At 41.8% G+C, this 14,790-nt stretch overlaps 1 protein-coding gene across 1 annotated transcript in view; it reads left to right on the forward strand.

Moving 5' to 3' along the window:
* syne2b (spectrin repeat containing, nuclear envelope 2b) overlaps positions 1–14,790 on the forward strand; it is a 150,190-nt gene that overhangs the window by 14,082 nt on the left and 121,318 nt on the right. Inside the window, exons 3-11 of the mRNA XM_026152943.1 lie at positions 538–599; positions 7,439–7,534; positions 7,627–7,704; positions 7,887–7,979; positions 8,131–8,333; positions 9,487–9,686; positions 11,251–11,351; positions 12,100–12,189; positions 13,176–13,289. Of these exons, the coding sequence (XP_026008728.1) occupies positions 538–599; positions 7,439–7,534; positions 7,627–7,704; positions 7,887–7,979; positions 8,131–8,333; positions 9,487–9,686; positions 11,251–11,351; positions 12,100–12,189; positions 13,176–13,289 (1,037 nt within the window). The remainder of the gene's footprint in view (positions 1–537; positions 600–7,438; positions 7,535–7,626; positions 7,705–7,886; positions 7,980–8,130; positions 8,334–9,486; positions 9,687–11,250; positions 11,352–12,099; positions 12,190–13,175; positions 13,290–14,790) is intronic.

Here is a 14,790-nt window from a genome sequence, read left to right on the forward strand (position 1 = left end):
TGACCACAACATGAACTATGTATGATACGTTTGTGTAACACTGAATTACTTGTTACAAACTGGAGAAAAAGAGATACAGTGTGTTAATTAGTGAGACTTAGAGTGCTCTAAAGGATTATAGCTGAGAAGATACCATGTCCTTCAGTTTCACTTGGATGCTAAGCATAGGCTTCTCGTTGCACCTACTTATTTTCTATGCAGATTTGACTAATCTCCTTCAAGACAACAACTAACTGTCTGTCTATAAACCTGTGGTCATGGCTTGAAGAAACCTATAGTAAACAACACAATATAGATCCTGGAGTTTTCAAAAAACTTTCTTTTGAAAAGCCTTAAACTTTCTTTCTACCTGACCCATGCTCTCTTAACCAAAGAGACCTATAATATTAGCAGTCCAAGGAACTGTGCCAACTCTCATTTTCTCTCAGTGTAAACAGTTCGTGGGGAGCATTATGGCTCCCTTTCCCAAGATATGATGCTTTTGTGATTTGTTGTTTAAATGTCTAAGTTAATGCAGTGATTCTTCCTTTCCTACAGTGGAACAAGAACAGATTCAGAAGAGGACCTTCACCAACTGGGTCAATGCTCAGCTGGCAAAGGTGAGGCCTAAATGTGTGAACAGTATGTGTGAAGGATGAACTTACTTTCTACTGTGTGCTGGATACAAGCACACAATAGAAAGAAACCATGCATAAAACTACTGCAGCGTGTTGAAGAATTTGTCTACTGTAACATGCAAACATAAAATGCTTTCCCAAAACTTTATACACAGTGAGTCCATTGGTCACTCTCACATAATTAGCTTTGTCAGACTAAAAGAAGAAGCAGAAAACATGAAAAGTCCTGAATATTGTTCTCACTAATGACTTTTAAAGATTATGATTCCTTTATATTAGTATTTGTGTTTTACGTAGTACCATGCAGCTAGTTTTAGTCATGTGCATTTCCTTTGAAAAGACATATTTTTCCATACTGCATGGATAATATATGAAGCGCACGTTCCTGACAGCAAAGTGACCTTGTCAGTACTGCACCCTTCAACTGTCATGGAAAGAAAAGCACAAGTAGCAGTAAAATGGCTCGCTTTCAGTAAACTTTCAGCTTATTCATGACAAAGATCCACCATGGACAAAAGTTGTCCAAGAGTTGCTAAAATCAAATCATTATACTTCCACTGTAAGCATCTTCTGAAACTTTTCAAGGAGGCGAGATGTTATAGGAAAGCTGTCAAACACATGCATTGTGTAAAGGTTCTGTCCCCTGACATGACTCAGCAGAGACAGACTCTTTCTGCTTCATAGTGAAGGTCAGCTGTAAATATCACAGTGGAGGACAGTAGAGTGGTGGCTGCATACACAAATATAGCATTAAGAAGCAAGGTTCACAGCACACAGACAGACAGCAACAGACGGCCCACCAAACACACCCACCTAATCCACCCAACCAAAGGTCCGGCATGGTGGGAACTTTGCCAGTAAGCTAAATGGTGGAAATAGTTGTTGATCCTTTTGGGGCTGGTCACATTATACCTCACATTACAACCATGCACATGTGTATCACGTGTGAATAATATTTGGTGCAGAAACTTTTGTGTCCTCCTAGAAATTCAAAAGTGACCTTTTATGCCGGGATCGGAGTACATAATAGAAAGTCAGTTATTAGCAAGTCAATTATGACTTGATCAACATGACACAGGGCATTGGTTTGGGAATGGAAATTAGAATTATGTATGACATTCAATCAATCATCTGGTTTACTGTAGCTAGGAAAATACTGCAGCCTGTCAGGTAGTCAGTAATCCATGAAATTGTCACGGTTTGGCATGGCAAACCGTGGGAGGCGTGGGGAAGGAGGACCCAGGCGCGGTGCTCTATGTACAAACAGTGCGTTTATTTACAGTGTATGGTACAAAACAACAATAAATCCCGGTGCTCTCCCTGACTCCCGTGTCGTGTCTCTCCGTGAATAGTCCATGTCTCAGTGCTCTCCGCTCCCGTGTCTCAGCACCCCTCGTGCTGGCTGCTGTCTGGCGCTCCACACTTCTCCTGGGGACACAATAGACGCAGTCGCCAGGACACATATAACCGCGGGCATACACACACTAACTCAGTTCAACTGGATGGACTAACGTGGAGTTTCATGGAATGATCCCACGTCGGTGGGAGCTCCAAGACTCTCTTAAGTAGCTCCCCCGACGAGGCCTGATCAGCAGCAGGTGTGTGGCTTCGGGTGTGGCCAGTCCGCCAGCAGGGCCACACCCACCAGGCCTGAAGGCGCCCGCAGAAACACATACACACACACACAAGCAGGGATAACGAGGGACAGCAATACAAAATATATATTATAATATTAGTCCATAACTGCTCAGGGATCCTGGGTCGCTCAGACCCAGGATCCCTGACGGTAATCCTGGATGTTTTTATTGACATTGTTGTCAGTAAACACAGTTGTACAGTTTATTGTGTGTTGTTATATCACATTCATACTGAACACTGTCACACAATTTAGAACATAACATTATCTCACTTGCCTAAACGTGTTGCCAGTGTTCTCACAGAATGTGGATCTGCACATCTGGAACGTACTGACAGCGCTTGACTTATTTTTAATGTTAACGCCTTTAACACATAATACCCCATAGTGACAAAGTAAAAACGTTTGCTTAAAATTATTGCAATTTAAAAAACAAACAAAACAAAACAAACAAACAAAACAAGCAAACGAGCCGTGACGCTCTAAATTGACCTTAGATGCATCCTGCTTCCACTGATTATCTGTCAGATGTTTCTACAACTTGATTGGAGTCCACGTGTGGTAAATGCAGTTGATGAAGTCAGTGGACATGATTTAGAATGCATGACAGTGCATGTCAAAATACAAACCAAGCCCTGAAGTTCAAGGAATTCTCTATAGTTCTCCCAGACAGGATTGTATTGAGCCACAGATCTGGGGAAGGGTACAGAAAAATTTCGGCAGCACTGAAGGTTCCAGTGAGCACAGTGGGCTCCAAGTTTGGAACCACCAAACCATGAGAAACTAAATTCTGTGGTCTAATGAAATAAAGAATGAGCTAACTGGCCTGAATGCCAAACGTCATGTCTGGAGGAAAGCAGTCAGCACTCATCACCTGACCAATACCATTCCTACAGTCAAACATGGTGGTGGACCCATCATACTGTTGGGATGTTGTTTGGAGCTGGAACTAGAAACCCAGTCAGGGTTGAGGGATAAATGAAGAAATGTGCAGAGACATCCTAGCTCATAACCTGCTCCAGAGCGCTCTGGACCTCAGACTGTGGCAAAAGTTCTTCCAACAGGACAGCAACCCTAAGCACATAAGCCAAGATGTCAAAGGAGTGGCTTTGGGAATCTCTGTGAATGACCTTGAGTGCCCCATCAAGAATCCAGATCTAACCCCTTCTTTGGTTTTTATTTTTAATACCTTTGCAAAAATTTAAAACAAACTCTCTTTGTCACTATGAAGTATTCTGTACAATTTCAAGGTGAAAAATGAATTTCTTACAGTTTGGAATAAGACTGGAACATGAAAAAATGTGGAATCCTGTGAATACTTGCCAGATCCACTGTACAGTGTTTGCTATTAATGACATTCATTGTTTCTTTATTAAACCTGTCAAGTGTATCTGTAAGATTTTATCAATAATAATGCCCATGACTATGACTATGCAAATACAGTACACATCATTATCTAGAGAAACGTCCCCATGCTCAAAATGTCAGCTTCTAAGAAATCAACAAACAGCTGTCTTTTCTTTAAACTTTAACTAATTTGTTTGGCTTTAATGCCTCGAAAACTGCGTCATGCTATAAAGTTATATAGTCACGCAAAATTACAAAACTGGTCTCCACCAGTTATATCTGCACATGTCCCATCAACATTTTACATAATTTCTAAGAAGCATCATCCCTGAAATAATTTCCAAATTCCTGTGATTTCTGTGTTACCAACATATTTTCATACATAACTTTCTCTGAGTAACCGTTTTTATGTATTTGTTCATATATATATATATATATATGCAGCTGGATAGCGTAGTGGTTAGACTACACGCCTTTGGAACCCAGGATCGCAAGTTCGATTCCTGCCTGGGGCGTCTGTATCCAGTAAGGGTCCTAAGGCTAGACCCCCTATGCTAAGCGAGCCTACCGCAGACATGAGCGAGACAGATAAATATGAAGGCATGCCGGCTCGGACGTCGCCCGGATCAACAAGGTCCGCGTCAGGTGTTGAGGAACCAGGGCACCCTGACGAAAAGTGGGCTACTGGAACAAGAAGGCATCGGTGGGCAAGAGATGAAAACAGGGCGTCGGAGAAGGATCGTTGAGTGCGAGAGGAACTGACCTGAAAAATAGGATAATGGCCAAGCTTGAAACATGGATCTCCCGTAGCCGGTTACCAAGATTACGTGAAGTACCCTCAGAAGGTCTGCTAGATGATGTTAATGCAGCATTACGGACAATACCTACAACCACTATTACCGACACTAACAGGCTGATCTACAATACGGCAGCAGTGATCAGTGAGATGCTTGGCTACAAGTTGAACAGCCACAAGGGGCAGTACCCTCCATGGAGAAGAAGGCTAGAGGGCAAGATCAAAGTAGCACGGAGGGAGGTTAGCCGACTAACAGAGTTGCAGAAAGGTGCGACAAAGAAGGTGCATAAGAAATACAGCAAGCTGTCCATACCTGAGGCCTTGGAAACTGCCAAGCAAAGACTCACAGCCTTGGCCAGCCGCTTGAGGAGGTACACCAGAGAGATAGAAGGCAGGAAAATAAACCAGCTGTTCTCCACAGAACCAGCAAAGGTGTACTCTCAGTGGCAAGGGAACAATAATAAGAGAACAGCACCACAGAGGCTGGAGACGGAGCAATACTGGAAGAGCATATGGGAGAAGGACGCAACCCATAATGGCAATGCTCAGTGGCTAGTGGATCTGAGGGCAGACCACAGCGACCTCCCTGAACAGGGTCCAGTAACCATCACAGTGGCAGATATCCAAGAAAGGGTCTCCAGTATGAAGAGTTGGACAGCACCAGGGCCCGACATGGTTCACGCCTACTGGCTGAAGAAGCTAACTGCACTCCACGAGCGTCTGGCAGCACAAATGAACCAGCTGCTAGTTAACGAGAGACACCCGGAATGGCTAACCGAAGGTCGGACGGTCCTGATCCCCAAGGACCCCAAGAAGGGACCGGTCCCCTCCAACTACCGACCAATAACCTGCCTCAGTACTACATGGAAGCTCCTGTCAGGCATCATATCGGCTAAGATGAACAGGCACATGGGTCAATACATGAGTGGGACACAGAAAGGAATTGGCAAGAATACCAGAGGTGCAAAACACCAGCTACTGGTAGACAGAACAGTCAGCCGAGACTGCAAGACCAGACTGACCAACCTGTGCACTGCCTGGATTGATTACAAGAAGGCCTATGACTCAATGCCCCACAGCTGGATACTGGAATGCCTAGAATTGTACAAGATCAATGGGACCCTAAGAGCCTTCATCAGGAACTCAATGGGGATGTGGCGTACAACACTAGAGGCCAACTCCAAGCCCATAACACAAGTCACCATCAAGTGCGGGATCTACCAAGGAGATGCTCTGTCCCCACTGCTGTTCTGCATAGGCCTGAACCCCCTCAGTGAGATCATTAACAAGACTGGCTACGGATACCGACTACGGAACGGAGCAGTTGTCAGCCACCTCCTGTACATGGATGACATCAAGCTGTATGCCAAGAGTGAACGAGACATCGATTCACTGATCCACACTACCAGGCTATACAGCAATGACATTGGAATGTCGTTCGGACTGGAGAAGTGTAGTCGGATGGTAACAAAGAGAGGGAAGGTAGTCAGAACTGAGGGGATTGAACTACCAGAAGGCAACATTGCAGACATAGAGGACAGTTACAAGTACCTGGGGATCCCGCAGGCAAATGGGAACCATGAAGAGGCCGCTAGAAAGGCTGCAACCACCAAGTACCTGCAGAGGGTCAGGCAAGTCCTGAGGAGTCAGCTGAATGGTAAGAACAAGATCCGGGCCATCAACACGTACGCCCTGCCCGTGATCAGGTACCCTGCTGGGGTAATAGGCTGGCCAAAGGAGGAGATAGAAGCCACTGACATAAAGACAAGAAAGCTCCTTACCATGCATGGAGGGTTTCACCCCAAGTCCAGCACCCTGAGGCTGTACGCTAAGCGGAAGGAAGGGGGCCGGGGACTGGTGAGTGTCAGCACCACAGTCCAGGATGAGACAACGAACATCCAAGAATACATTGGGAAGATGGCCCCAACTGACCGAGTGCTCAGTGAATACCTCAGGCAGCAGAAACCCAAGAAAGAGGAGGAAGACGAGGAACCATCATGGAAGGACAGGCCCCTGCACGGTATGTACCACCGGCAGATAGAGGAGGTGGCTGATATCCAGAAATCCTACCAGTGGCTGGACAAAGCTGGACTGAAAGACAGCACAGAGGCACTAATCATGGCAGCACAAGAACAAGCTCTGAGTACAAGATCCATAGAGGCTGGGGTCTATCACACCAGGCAAGACCCCAGGTGCAGGCTGTGTAAAGATGCCCCAGAGACAATCCAGCACATAACAGCAGGGTGCAAGATGCTAGCAGGCAAGGCATACATGGAACGCCATAACCAAGTGGCCGGCATAGTGTACAGGAACATCTGTGCCGAGTATAACCTGGAAGTCCCGAGGTCAAAGTGGGAGATGCCCCTAAGGGTGGTGGAGAATGACCGAGCTAAGATCCTGTGGGACTTCCAGATACAGACGGACAAAATGGTGGTGGCTAACCAACCGGACATAGTGGTGGTAGACAAACAGAAGAAGACGGCCGTAGTGATCGATGTAGCGGTTCCGAATGACAGCAATATCAGGAAGAAGGAACACGAGAAGCTGGAGAAATACCAAGGGCTCAGAGAAGAGCTCGAGAGGATGTGGAGGGTGAAGGTAATGGTGGTCCCCGTGGTAATCGGAGCACTAGGTGCGGTGACTCCCAAGCTAGGCGAGTGGCTCCAGCAGATCCCGGGAACAACATCGGAGATCTCTGTCCAGAAGAGCGCAGTCCTGGGAACAGCTAAGATACTGCGCAGGACCCTCAAGCTCCCAGGCCTCTGGTAGAGGACCCGAGCTTGAAGGATAAACCGCCCGCAGGGGCGTGCTGGGTGTTTTTTATATATATATATATATATATATATATATATATATATATATATATATATATATACATATATATATTTAGCTCATGCATCTAGAATAAAATACTGGAAATATATTATTTTCATTTGTTGATTTTGCTCACATAGGTTGTAGTCAAAATAAGAGGTGATTTGGAAGCTACTTGGCTAGAAACTTGCTGTAAAATAACATAAACAAAATGTATATTTGTGACAGAGGAGGCCACCGTGCATGGTTGTAGATCTCTTCAATGATTTCCGTGATGGCTCCAAACTGCTGGACCTGCTGGAGGTGATGAGTGGCTTGCACATCGTAAGTCCAGTTTTACCTTAATGCTTCATGCTTTCCAACCAACAGCTAAGAACTTTTGTGATCTGAGTGATTCACCTTTTTGTGGTTTTCAGAGTCGGGAGAGAGGCAGGGGAATGTTTCAGCACAGGAGCAACATCGAGAAGGCTCTCTCCTTTCTTAAGAAGAAATCGGTAAACAATCTTTTAAAGGGGCTTAATATTACCACCAACTTTATTCGGAAAACTGTATTGTTGGTATTGAACAAAAATAAATTAAAGATTACACAAACACTTTTTTTCCCCATCAGACTTTCATGTTTAGATTTTGATTCTAATATCTGTGAAAAACTCTAAACAGTTTTCCTTTTCCCCAGATAAAGCTAGTTAACATACACATTCCTGACATTATTGATGGAAAACCATCCATCATCCTGGGCCTTATATGGACTATCATTCTTCAGTATCATGTAAGATTGTTTTTCTTCCCCTTTTCTGTTGTTGTCCATTTTGTTGTGCATTGCTTATTACTTTGGTTTTGATGAGGTTTTTATTTCCTCATGCTAAATGCCAAATGTAAATCTATCGTGTAAAACTCAAACTGGCGTTTGGTTATTTTAGATCGAAGAGCTGGCGAGCTCCCTCACCTTTGACTCCCGTCAGTCCTCTATGGAGTCTTTGGCCAGTCTTGACACGCGCTCCACCTTCTCAAGCCACTCGGCTAGCAGCAGTCCAGTTCCTCCCAGAGGCTCACCACTACATCATCGTTTTAGAGTCTCTGCCAAGAAAGCACTGTTGCTGTGGGTCCGGGAGCAGTGCCACAAGTAAGCACTTGATCAAGGGAATGGTAATATTTGGCAAACAGGCGTCTTAATGTATTTAGCAGCGTTTTTAGAATAGAATACACATTTATTGTCACCGTACATGTGTAGTGAAATTATGGGTTACACTGATGTAATTCAATTCGAATAAGTACATACAACGCTAAATCACAACAACAGTTGCCTCAAGGCGCTTTATATTGTGATGTAGACCCTACAATAATAGACAGAGAGAAAAACCCAACAACCCCCTATGAGCAAGCACTTTGGTGACAGTGGGAAGGAAAAACTCCCTTTTAACAGGAAGAAACCTCCAGCAGAACCAGGCTCAGGGAGGGGCGGGGCCATCTGCCACGACCGGTTGGGGTGAGAGAAGGAAGACAGGACAAAGACATGCTGTGGAATTGAGCCAGAGATTAATAAGAAGTATGATTCAGTGCAGAAAGGTCTACTAACACAATAGAGTCACATATATTGGTAGATCATAGCCCCTTATCATCTGTGAGCCAAGTGTATGATGTGTGAGTGATGTATCCTCATTTGGGAATTATTACTCATTTCCAGGTCTGGGCTGAAGACCAAATCCAGATCAGGACTTTACTATGTGAAGAGTGGGACATTGATTCGTTGTTACATATCCAGTCTCTGTATTTATTTCTAAATGCTCAAAATATTACAGAATCCTGGTGCTTTTGCCTTGAAAGAGCAATGGCTATGTAACAGCATAAAGACTGCATGAAAAAACTGAACACATTTACTGTATATGTATATTTTATACATTAAAGTCTTCCTTGACCCAGTACTGTGGGTTCCATACGCGAAGACTCAGACAGAAGGAGTCACGTAGGACTGGAGATGATGAATAATATCAATGTAAATACATTTTCACACATTTTTATTGTAAATAGGTCGTAAATATGTATTTTTTTAAATGAAATAAATGTTTGTGAACACATTTCTTGTATAAAAATGTATTTTCTGATCTTTGGTTGCATTTTATCTTTTAATCTTGCTGTTTCTTGTTTGATTTAATCTTTTGTTACTTTGCTGAACTTGAACTGCTGAACTTGAACTCGTGCCAGTCTATACTTTATGACATGAAAGTATTATGAAGTGCATTTATTACAAAAGTAATAAAATAATTTCTTTCCTTCAGAGCTGGCTGTTCAGTAAACGTAAAAGACTTCAAGGCTAGCTGGAGGAGTGGAGTGGTTTTCCTGGCTATCCTGTATGCTCTGCGGCCTGACCTGGTGGACCTATCCAAGGCCAGAACGAGAAGCAACAAACAGAACCTGGAGGAAGCCTTCCGTATTGCAGAGAAAGAGCTGAGGATCCCCCGACTGCTGGAGCCTGATGGTGAGGGGAAGAACTCGATTAGTTCAAAATGCACTTTATGACAACAGATACGAAATGGCAACAAGAGTGCTACTTATAGAACACACTTATACAAGCACATTCTCCTATGCATTCAATGCTTTGTTGTGTGTCTTTAAGCACTTTCTATCACTCATTACGTTTCTTAAAAGTAATAACAATACGTTACTTCCCAGAGAAAGTAATTCGTTACGCTACTTTTAACTATTTTTTTACTTTACTTTTGCCTTAGTCAGTAAATTGACCTGAAATCTGCACATAATTACCAGCAAAAGGCATATAAACCTTTAGGCTACCAACACAAATCCTAATGAAGACACACAAACGTTCTTTCTTTTAGTCTTTAAATATAAACAGAAAACTGACAACACAAAGCAAAGATGAATCCCAGTCCGAGGGAGACATTAAGGGAACCGTACTGATTCTGCTGTAGAAACAGAAGCTGCAGCCTGACTGCTGATCACTGTCTTTGTCAGCTGTTGAAATCCGGGGTCCGGCCTGTTGGCTGGGGTCAGCATGTGCTCAGCTTTAACATTATTCTGGGTTTTTGACAATGAAGATATTATTGTAAGGTCTTTACCTTTCAATATAAAATGCCTTGAAATGACTGTTGTTGTGATTTGGCACTATATAAATAACATGCTGGCTACGTATGATAGTCTTGTTCTGGCAAATCAGTTTGTAACTGATGAACCTTTTAACACAGGCGGTGACACAATCATAGCTATAATGTAATTACTGAATTCAGCACAGTTATGCCCTACGTTACAACATTACTGAAAAATGTAATGTGATTACATTAATCCATTGCATTGGGACGCATTACACCCGACAGTTGTAATAAGTTGCTAAACCAAAAAAGTTTAATTGCATTTTTACGTATATATTACTTTAAAAAAAAAAAAAAAAACTTAGAAAATCACAATAATTATAAAAAAAATGTATTGTTATAAGTTTGTTAAAAACAACAACCCAGAACTCCAAGTATGGGAAAATATCCAGTATTGATTGCTCAATGATGGTTTTATCATCAGTAGTGACACACACTTTGGCAATGTGTTGCACAGGATTTCTTAATCAGTTTTATAGGAAAGCTATGCTTTTTCCCTTTGGGTCACTCAGTTGCTTATTTCTCTGCTCCTTTTCGCCTGCTACAAACACTCTTTTCATGATCAGATTTATTAAATATTTTTCTCACATAGATATCTAGCAGCAAAGAATGTGTTGCTGTTTACACGTTTGCAACTGCATGCAGAGTGTAGCCATACCCAGCTTGCCTAAAGGCAAGATGATCTGACGGTCTGCTGACTCACTTGCTGCTTGTTTGCTTCAGCCTTACATAAAACCCTCATTTGTTTCATCTGCTCTGCCTGTTACTTTAATAGCAGACTTTCATGTTTCTAAGACAGAAGAGTTACACCTCCATTCCTCAGCTTCCAGTATTAAACTCCACCTGCTTCAAGAACACACTCAGATGTTAGTCTAAACATGTCAAAGTAGTGTTGCAATGTGGAGTTGATCATGGAGCACTCTGATGTTGATGCAGATGTGGACGTTCGGGACCCCGATGAGAAGTCCATCATGACTTATGTGGCTCAGTTCCTTCAGTACTCCAGGGACCTGCCAGTGCCAGAAGAAGAAATGCAGGTCTGTATGAGTTTATTATATTCGACACAGGGCATCAGGTTACGCTGCAGAAACATTTGCAGAAAAGTTGTTAGTGTAGTCCTTAAGTCTAAGAATCAGTTCAGGTAGAGTTTAGACTTCTCCTTTACTAATCTAGTCCTACTTTTGTGTGCCAAGTCAACATGTGGTAATGCTGATCTCAATCTAAACCAGTGGTGCAGAATTCACTCTCTATATATATATATATTTGAAATATATATTTGAATTGCATTATAACTGCATTAGTTCAGCGCAAAGCAAGCCCAAACTACAACTAGCTTTAAGTATAGAATGCAAATAAGTAAAAGTTTACATGTAGTGTTTATTTCAACAAAACTGGGTATTTTTAATCCCAGATGTGTGTGTGTTTTCCATTCAAACAATTAATGTATTGTTCTGAATGGCACACTATCATGTGCTCATCTATGATACCACTCTGCCACCTTATGCCCTGCAAACGCTGCTACAGAATGTAACTCTTATATATCTGTTCATGTTTCATTCCATGCTTTATTGTAAATCAGCCAGAACACACGTGGTTAATGCAGTTATAACTGTTAAGAATAAATAAGACTTTCTGTTCTTCTTACACTGAAATCAAATATCGTGTGTGCATTCAGTTGAGGTCAGCTAAATGTATTTGATGTGTTTGAGAAGACCACTTCTCTCTTGTCTTTTCCCTTCTCTCCTCGTATTTCCTCTCCTTTCCCCTTCCCCTTTTCCTCCTTAGACACAATATTTGACTCCTTCTAAAAGTCCTTCTCCTATCAACCTGCCTATCCACTACACCCCTGCTATTTCTGCTTCACCTCTCCGCCAGGTACACCCAACCATCACAATCAATCATCACAGCACAATGTCAATCAGCTGCACAATCCCTTTGTAGTACCCGCAAGTAACGATGGATTTTATTGCTGATGTTTATATCTAGTAACGACACGTCAGGGGAGTTGTTTATTCTGAGGATGCTTAACACACTGCTGTTTAAAACTAAGCTGCTCCGAGCCAAAGTTACCTTCGAATCACATGGTGGTTAAAGGCAGGACTGATCATGCAACACTGAACGAGTTTGCCCTGTTCTCTGGGAAAGGATCCAAAGCCACAGCAAGGGTGTTTTTCTCTTGCCTCCCATGAGAAGAATAAAGCGCTCATGGGGTGGTGCAGCAGTACTGGAATCGCCTCACGATAGATCAGATAAAAATACCTGTCAGCTTTGGTTTCTGACAGGATATCACCACGTTAAAGTGTAGCTGCTGTAGACATTTGACATCTTAAGATATTTTCTATTTTTAACTATTGTGTTTTGCTTTTTGATTCTGCTGTGGGAGTGGGAGATTGTAGGAATATGAGTGAGTTAGTTTGTTGGAATTTCACAAAGAAAGCTGAAAATGCATTAACAATACTAAACTTTAAGCGTATATAAGTGAAACAAATCAAATTTAGCAGTACTACGCTATGTTCCCTAGACACTACACACCACAGGATCTGCATGACAGGATGGTGATCTGCTTTTACAGGAGAAGAGGTGAACAGTAAAGGTGGCAGCCTCCTTCAAAGTGACATGTTGCTATATTCATATGAATTTTCAAAGAACAACCAAGGAGCCAAAACAAACTTATGTATGTGCGCTGCTTAAAATCAACTTAGTTAGCGCTATCATTCAGCTTTCTGTAACGTGTCTGGTGATTGGTGTTGCTTTTTACTTTACATTACACTCACATTATGACCACATTATTATCACGTAAAACTTAATTCTGGAATCACTTGATCATCCTCACCCACTCAATTTTTATTGTGTCTTTCCAGGTGACACCTGACCGTAAGGCACAGGAAATGACATGCTGGCTGGTTCAGGCCTATGATGAGCTGCTGGAGGGATGGGACTCCACAGAAGGAGAAAGCTACTCAGAAAGATATAATGTATGTTTCTAGCAAGAGCTCATCAGGATGTGTTGCATTTTTAAGTATCAGTGCACAAATTAGGTAAATGTCTGGCACATTCAGAGGCCCCGATATTATTTTAACAGGCCTATGATGTAATTACAGGCACAATAAGCACTGTCTGTATAACACAGATCTTAGTTAAAACTGAATTTGGTTAATAAAACATTTTAATTCTTCTTCCCAACAACCTGATCCTGTTTTGCACAACAGTGTTAAGCAGTTGTAATTTTTTTTCTCTCTCTTTAGTTCTCCCCCTGAAGGGAAGGAGTATGCTATCAGTTTCATTTGTTTATCTGTTTGTTACCAGATAAACATACGAAACAAACTGTGAACACAGGCTAGTGTTCACATTTTTCAAGAATCATTTTCAAATTTTGTGTGATTGTAGATGCCAATAACAGCTCGAGCTGATTTTCTTTTGGTGAAACTCGGGTCAGGGTCCTGATCATTCCTAAGCATTTGACTTTAACCTTCATTGTTAGCGCCCAAGAGCATAGTTGAGATTCAACTTCACTTTCAAGAAACCATATTGATCTAATATATCAGATGGAAAGAGTTATACAACACACTTTTTATTTTTTCATTACAATGCCCTACACTGTCACAGTAGCACTGTAATAGGCTGACATCATTCATTCATTCATTCATTTATTTGTTCATTTTCAGGCACAACAAATACCTATATTGAACATAAAATGCACAAAACAAAAAACAAAAATTGCCTGAAAAAGGAGTGGGACGAAGAAAACTTATTAAATCCCACCCCTATACTCACTCATCAACAAAAAAAACAATAAACTTCCCGCAGCTACGCCCATCATTGCATACAGACCCATCAACAGCCCCGGGCACATACAAGCATCTAAGCGGCAGCTCGCAAACAACAATTAGAGCCTTCATAACTGAATACAGAATATATAAATTATAAATTGCATTACCACAGGTAACAGGCAGTAATAACTACAAGTAACAAACACACATACATATACATACATATATATCTACACACACATGTACATATATGTACATACATACGCACACTTTTTTTTTTTTTTTTTTTTGGAATCCATACCAGCAATGGTAAGAGGACAGACATTACAGAGCACACTAAAAGCATCATTGAGTATACTGTGACCAGACCAACTGTTTGTAGAGAAATTTAAATCTATGAATATTTTTGCATTGTTTCAATTGTAAACTCAGACTGTTCCAGATTTTCACACCACATACAGACACACAAAAACCTTTACGGGTTGTTCGAGTTCTGGGTAATTTGAATTCTCCAAAGCCTCTCACATTATAAACCTTTTCTCGAATTTCAAATCTAGTTTGTAAATTTGCCGGTAAAAGTTTAGTAAAAGCTTTATACAAAATTATGGATGTATTGTAATTAACCAGATCCTGGAATTTAAGTAACTTTGCCCGAAGAAAGAGTTTGTGAGTATGATCTAGATAACCAGCCTTGTGAATAATACGC

Source organism: Astatotilapia calliptera, chromosome 19 (genome assembly GCF_900246225.1).
Source record: "Astatotilapia calliptera chromosome 19, fAstCal1.2, whole genome shotgun sequence".
In the NCBI taxonomy this organism is placed as follows: Eukaryota; Metazoa; Chordata; class Actinopteri; order Cichliformes; family Cichlidae; genus Astatotilapia; species Astatotilapia calliptera.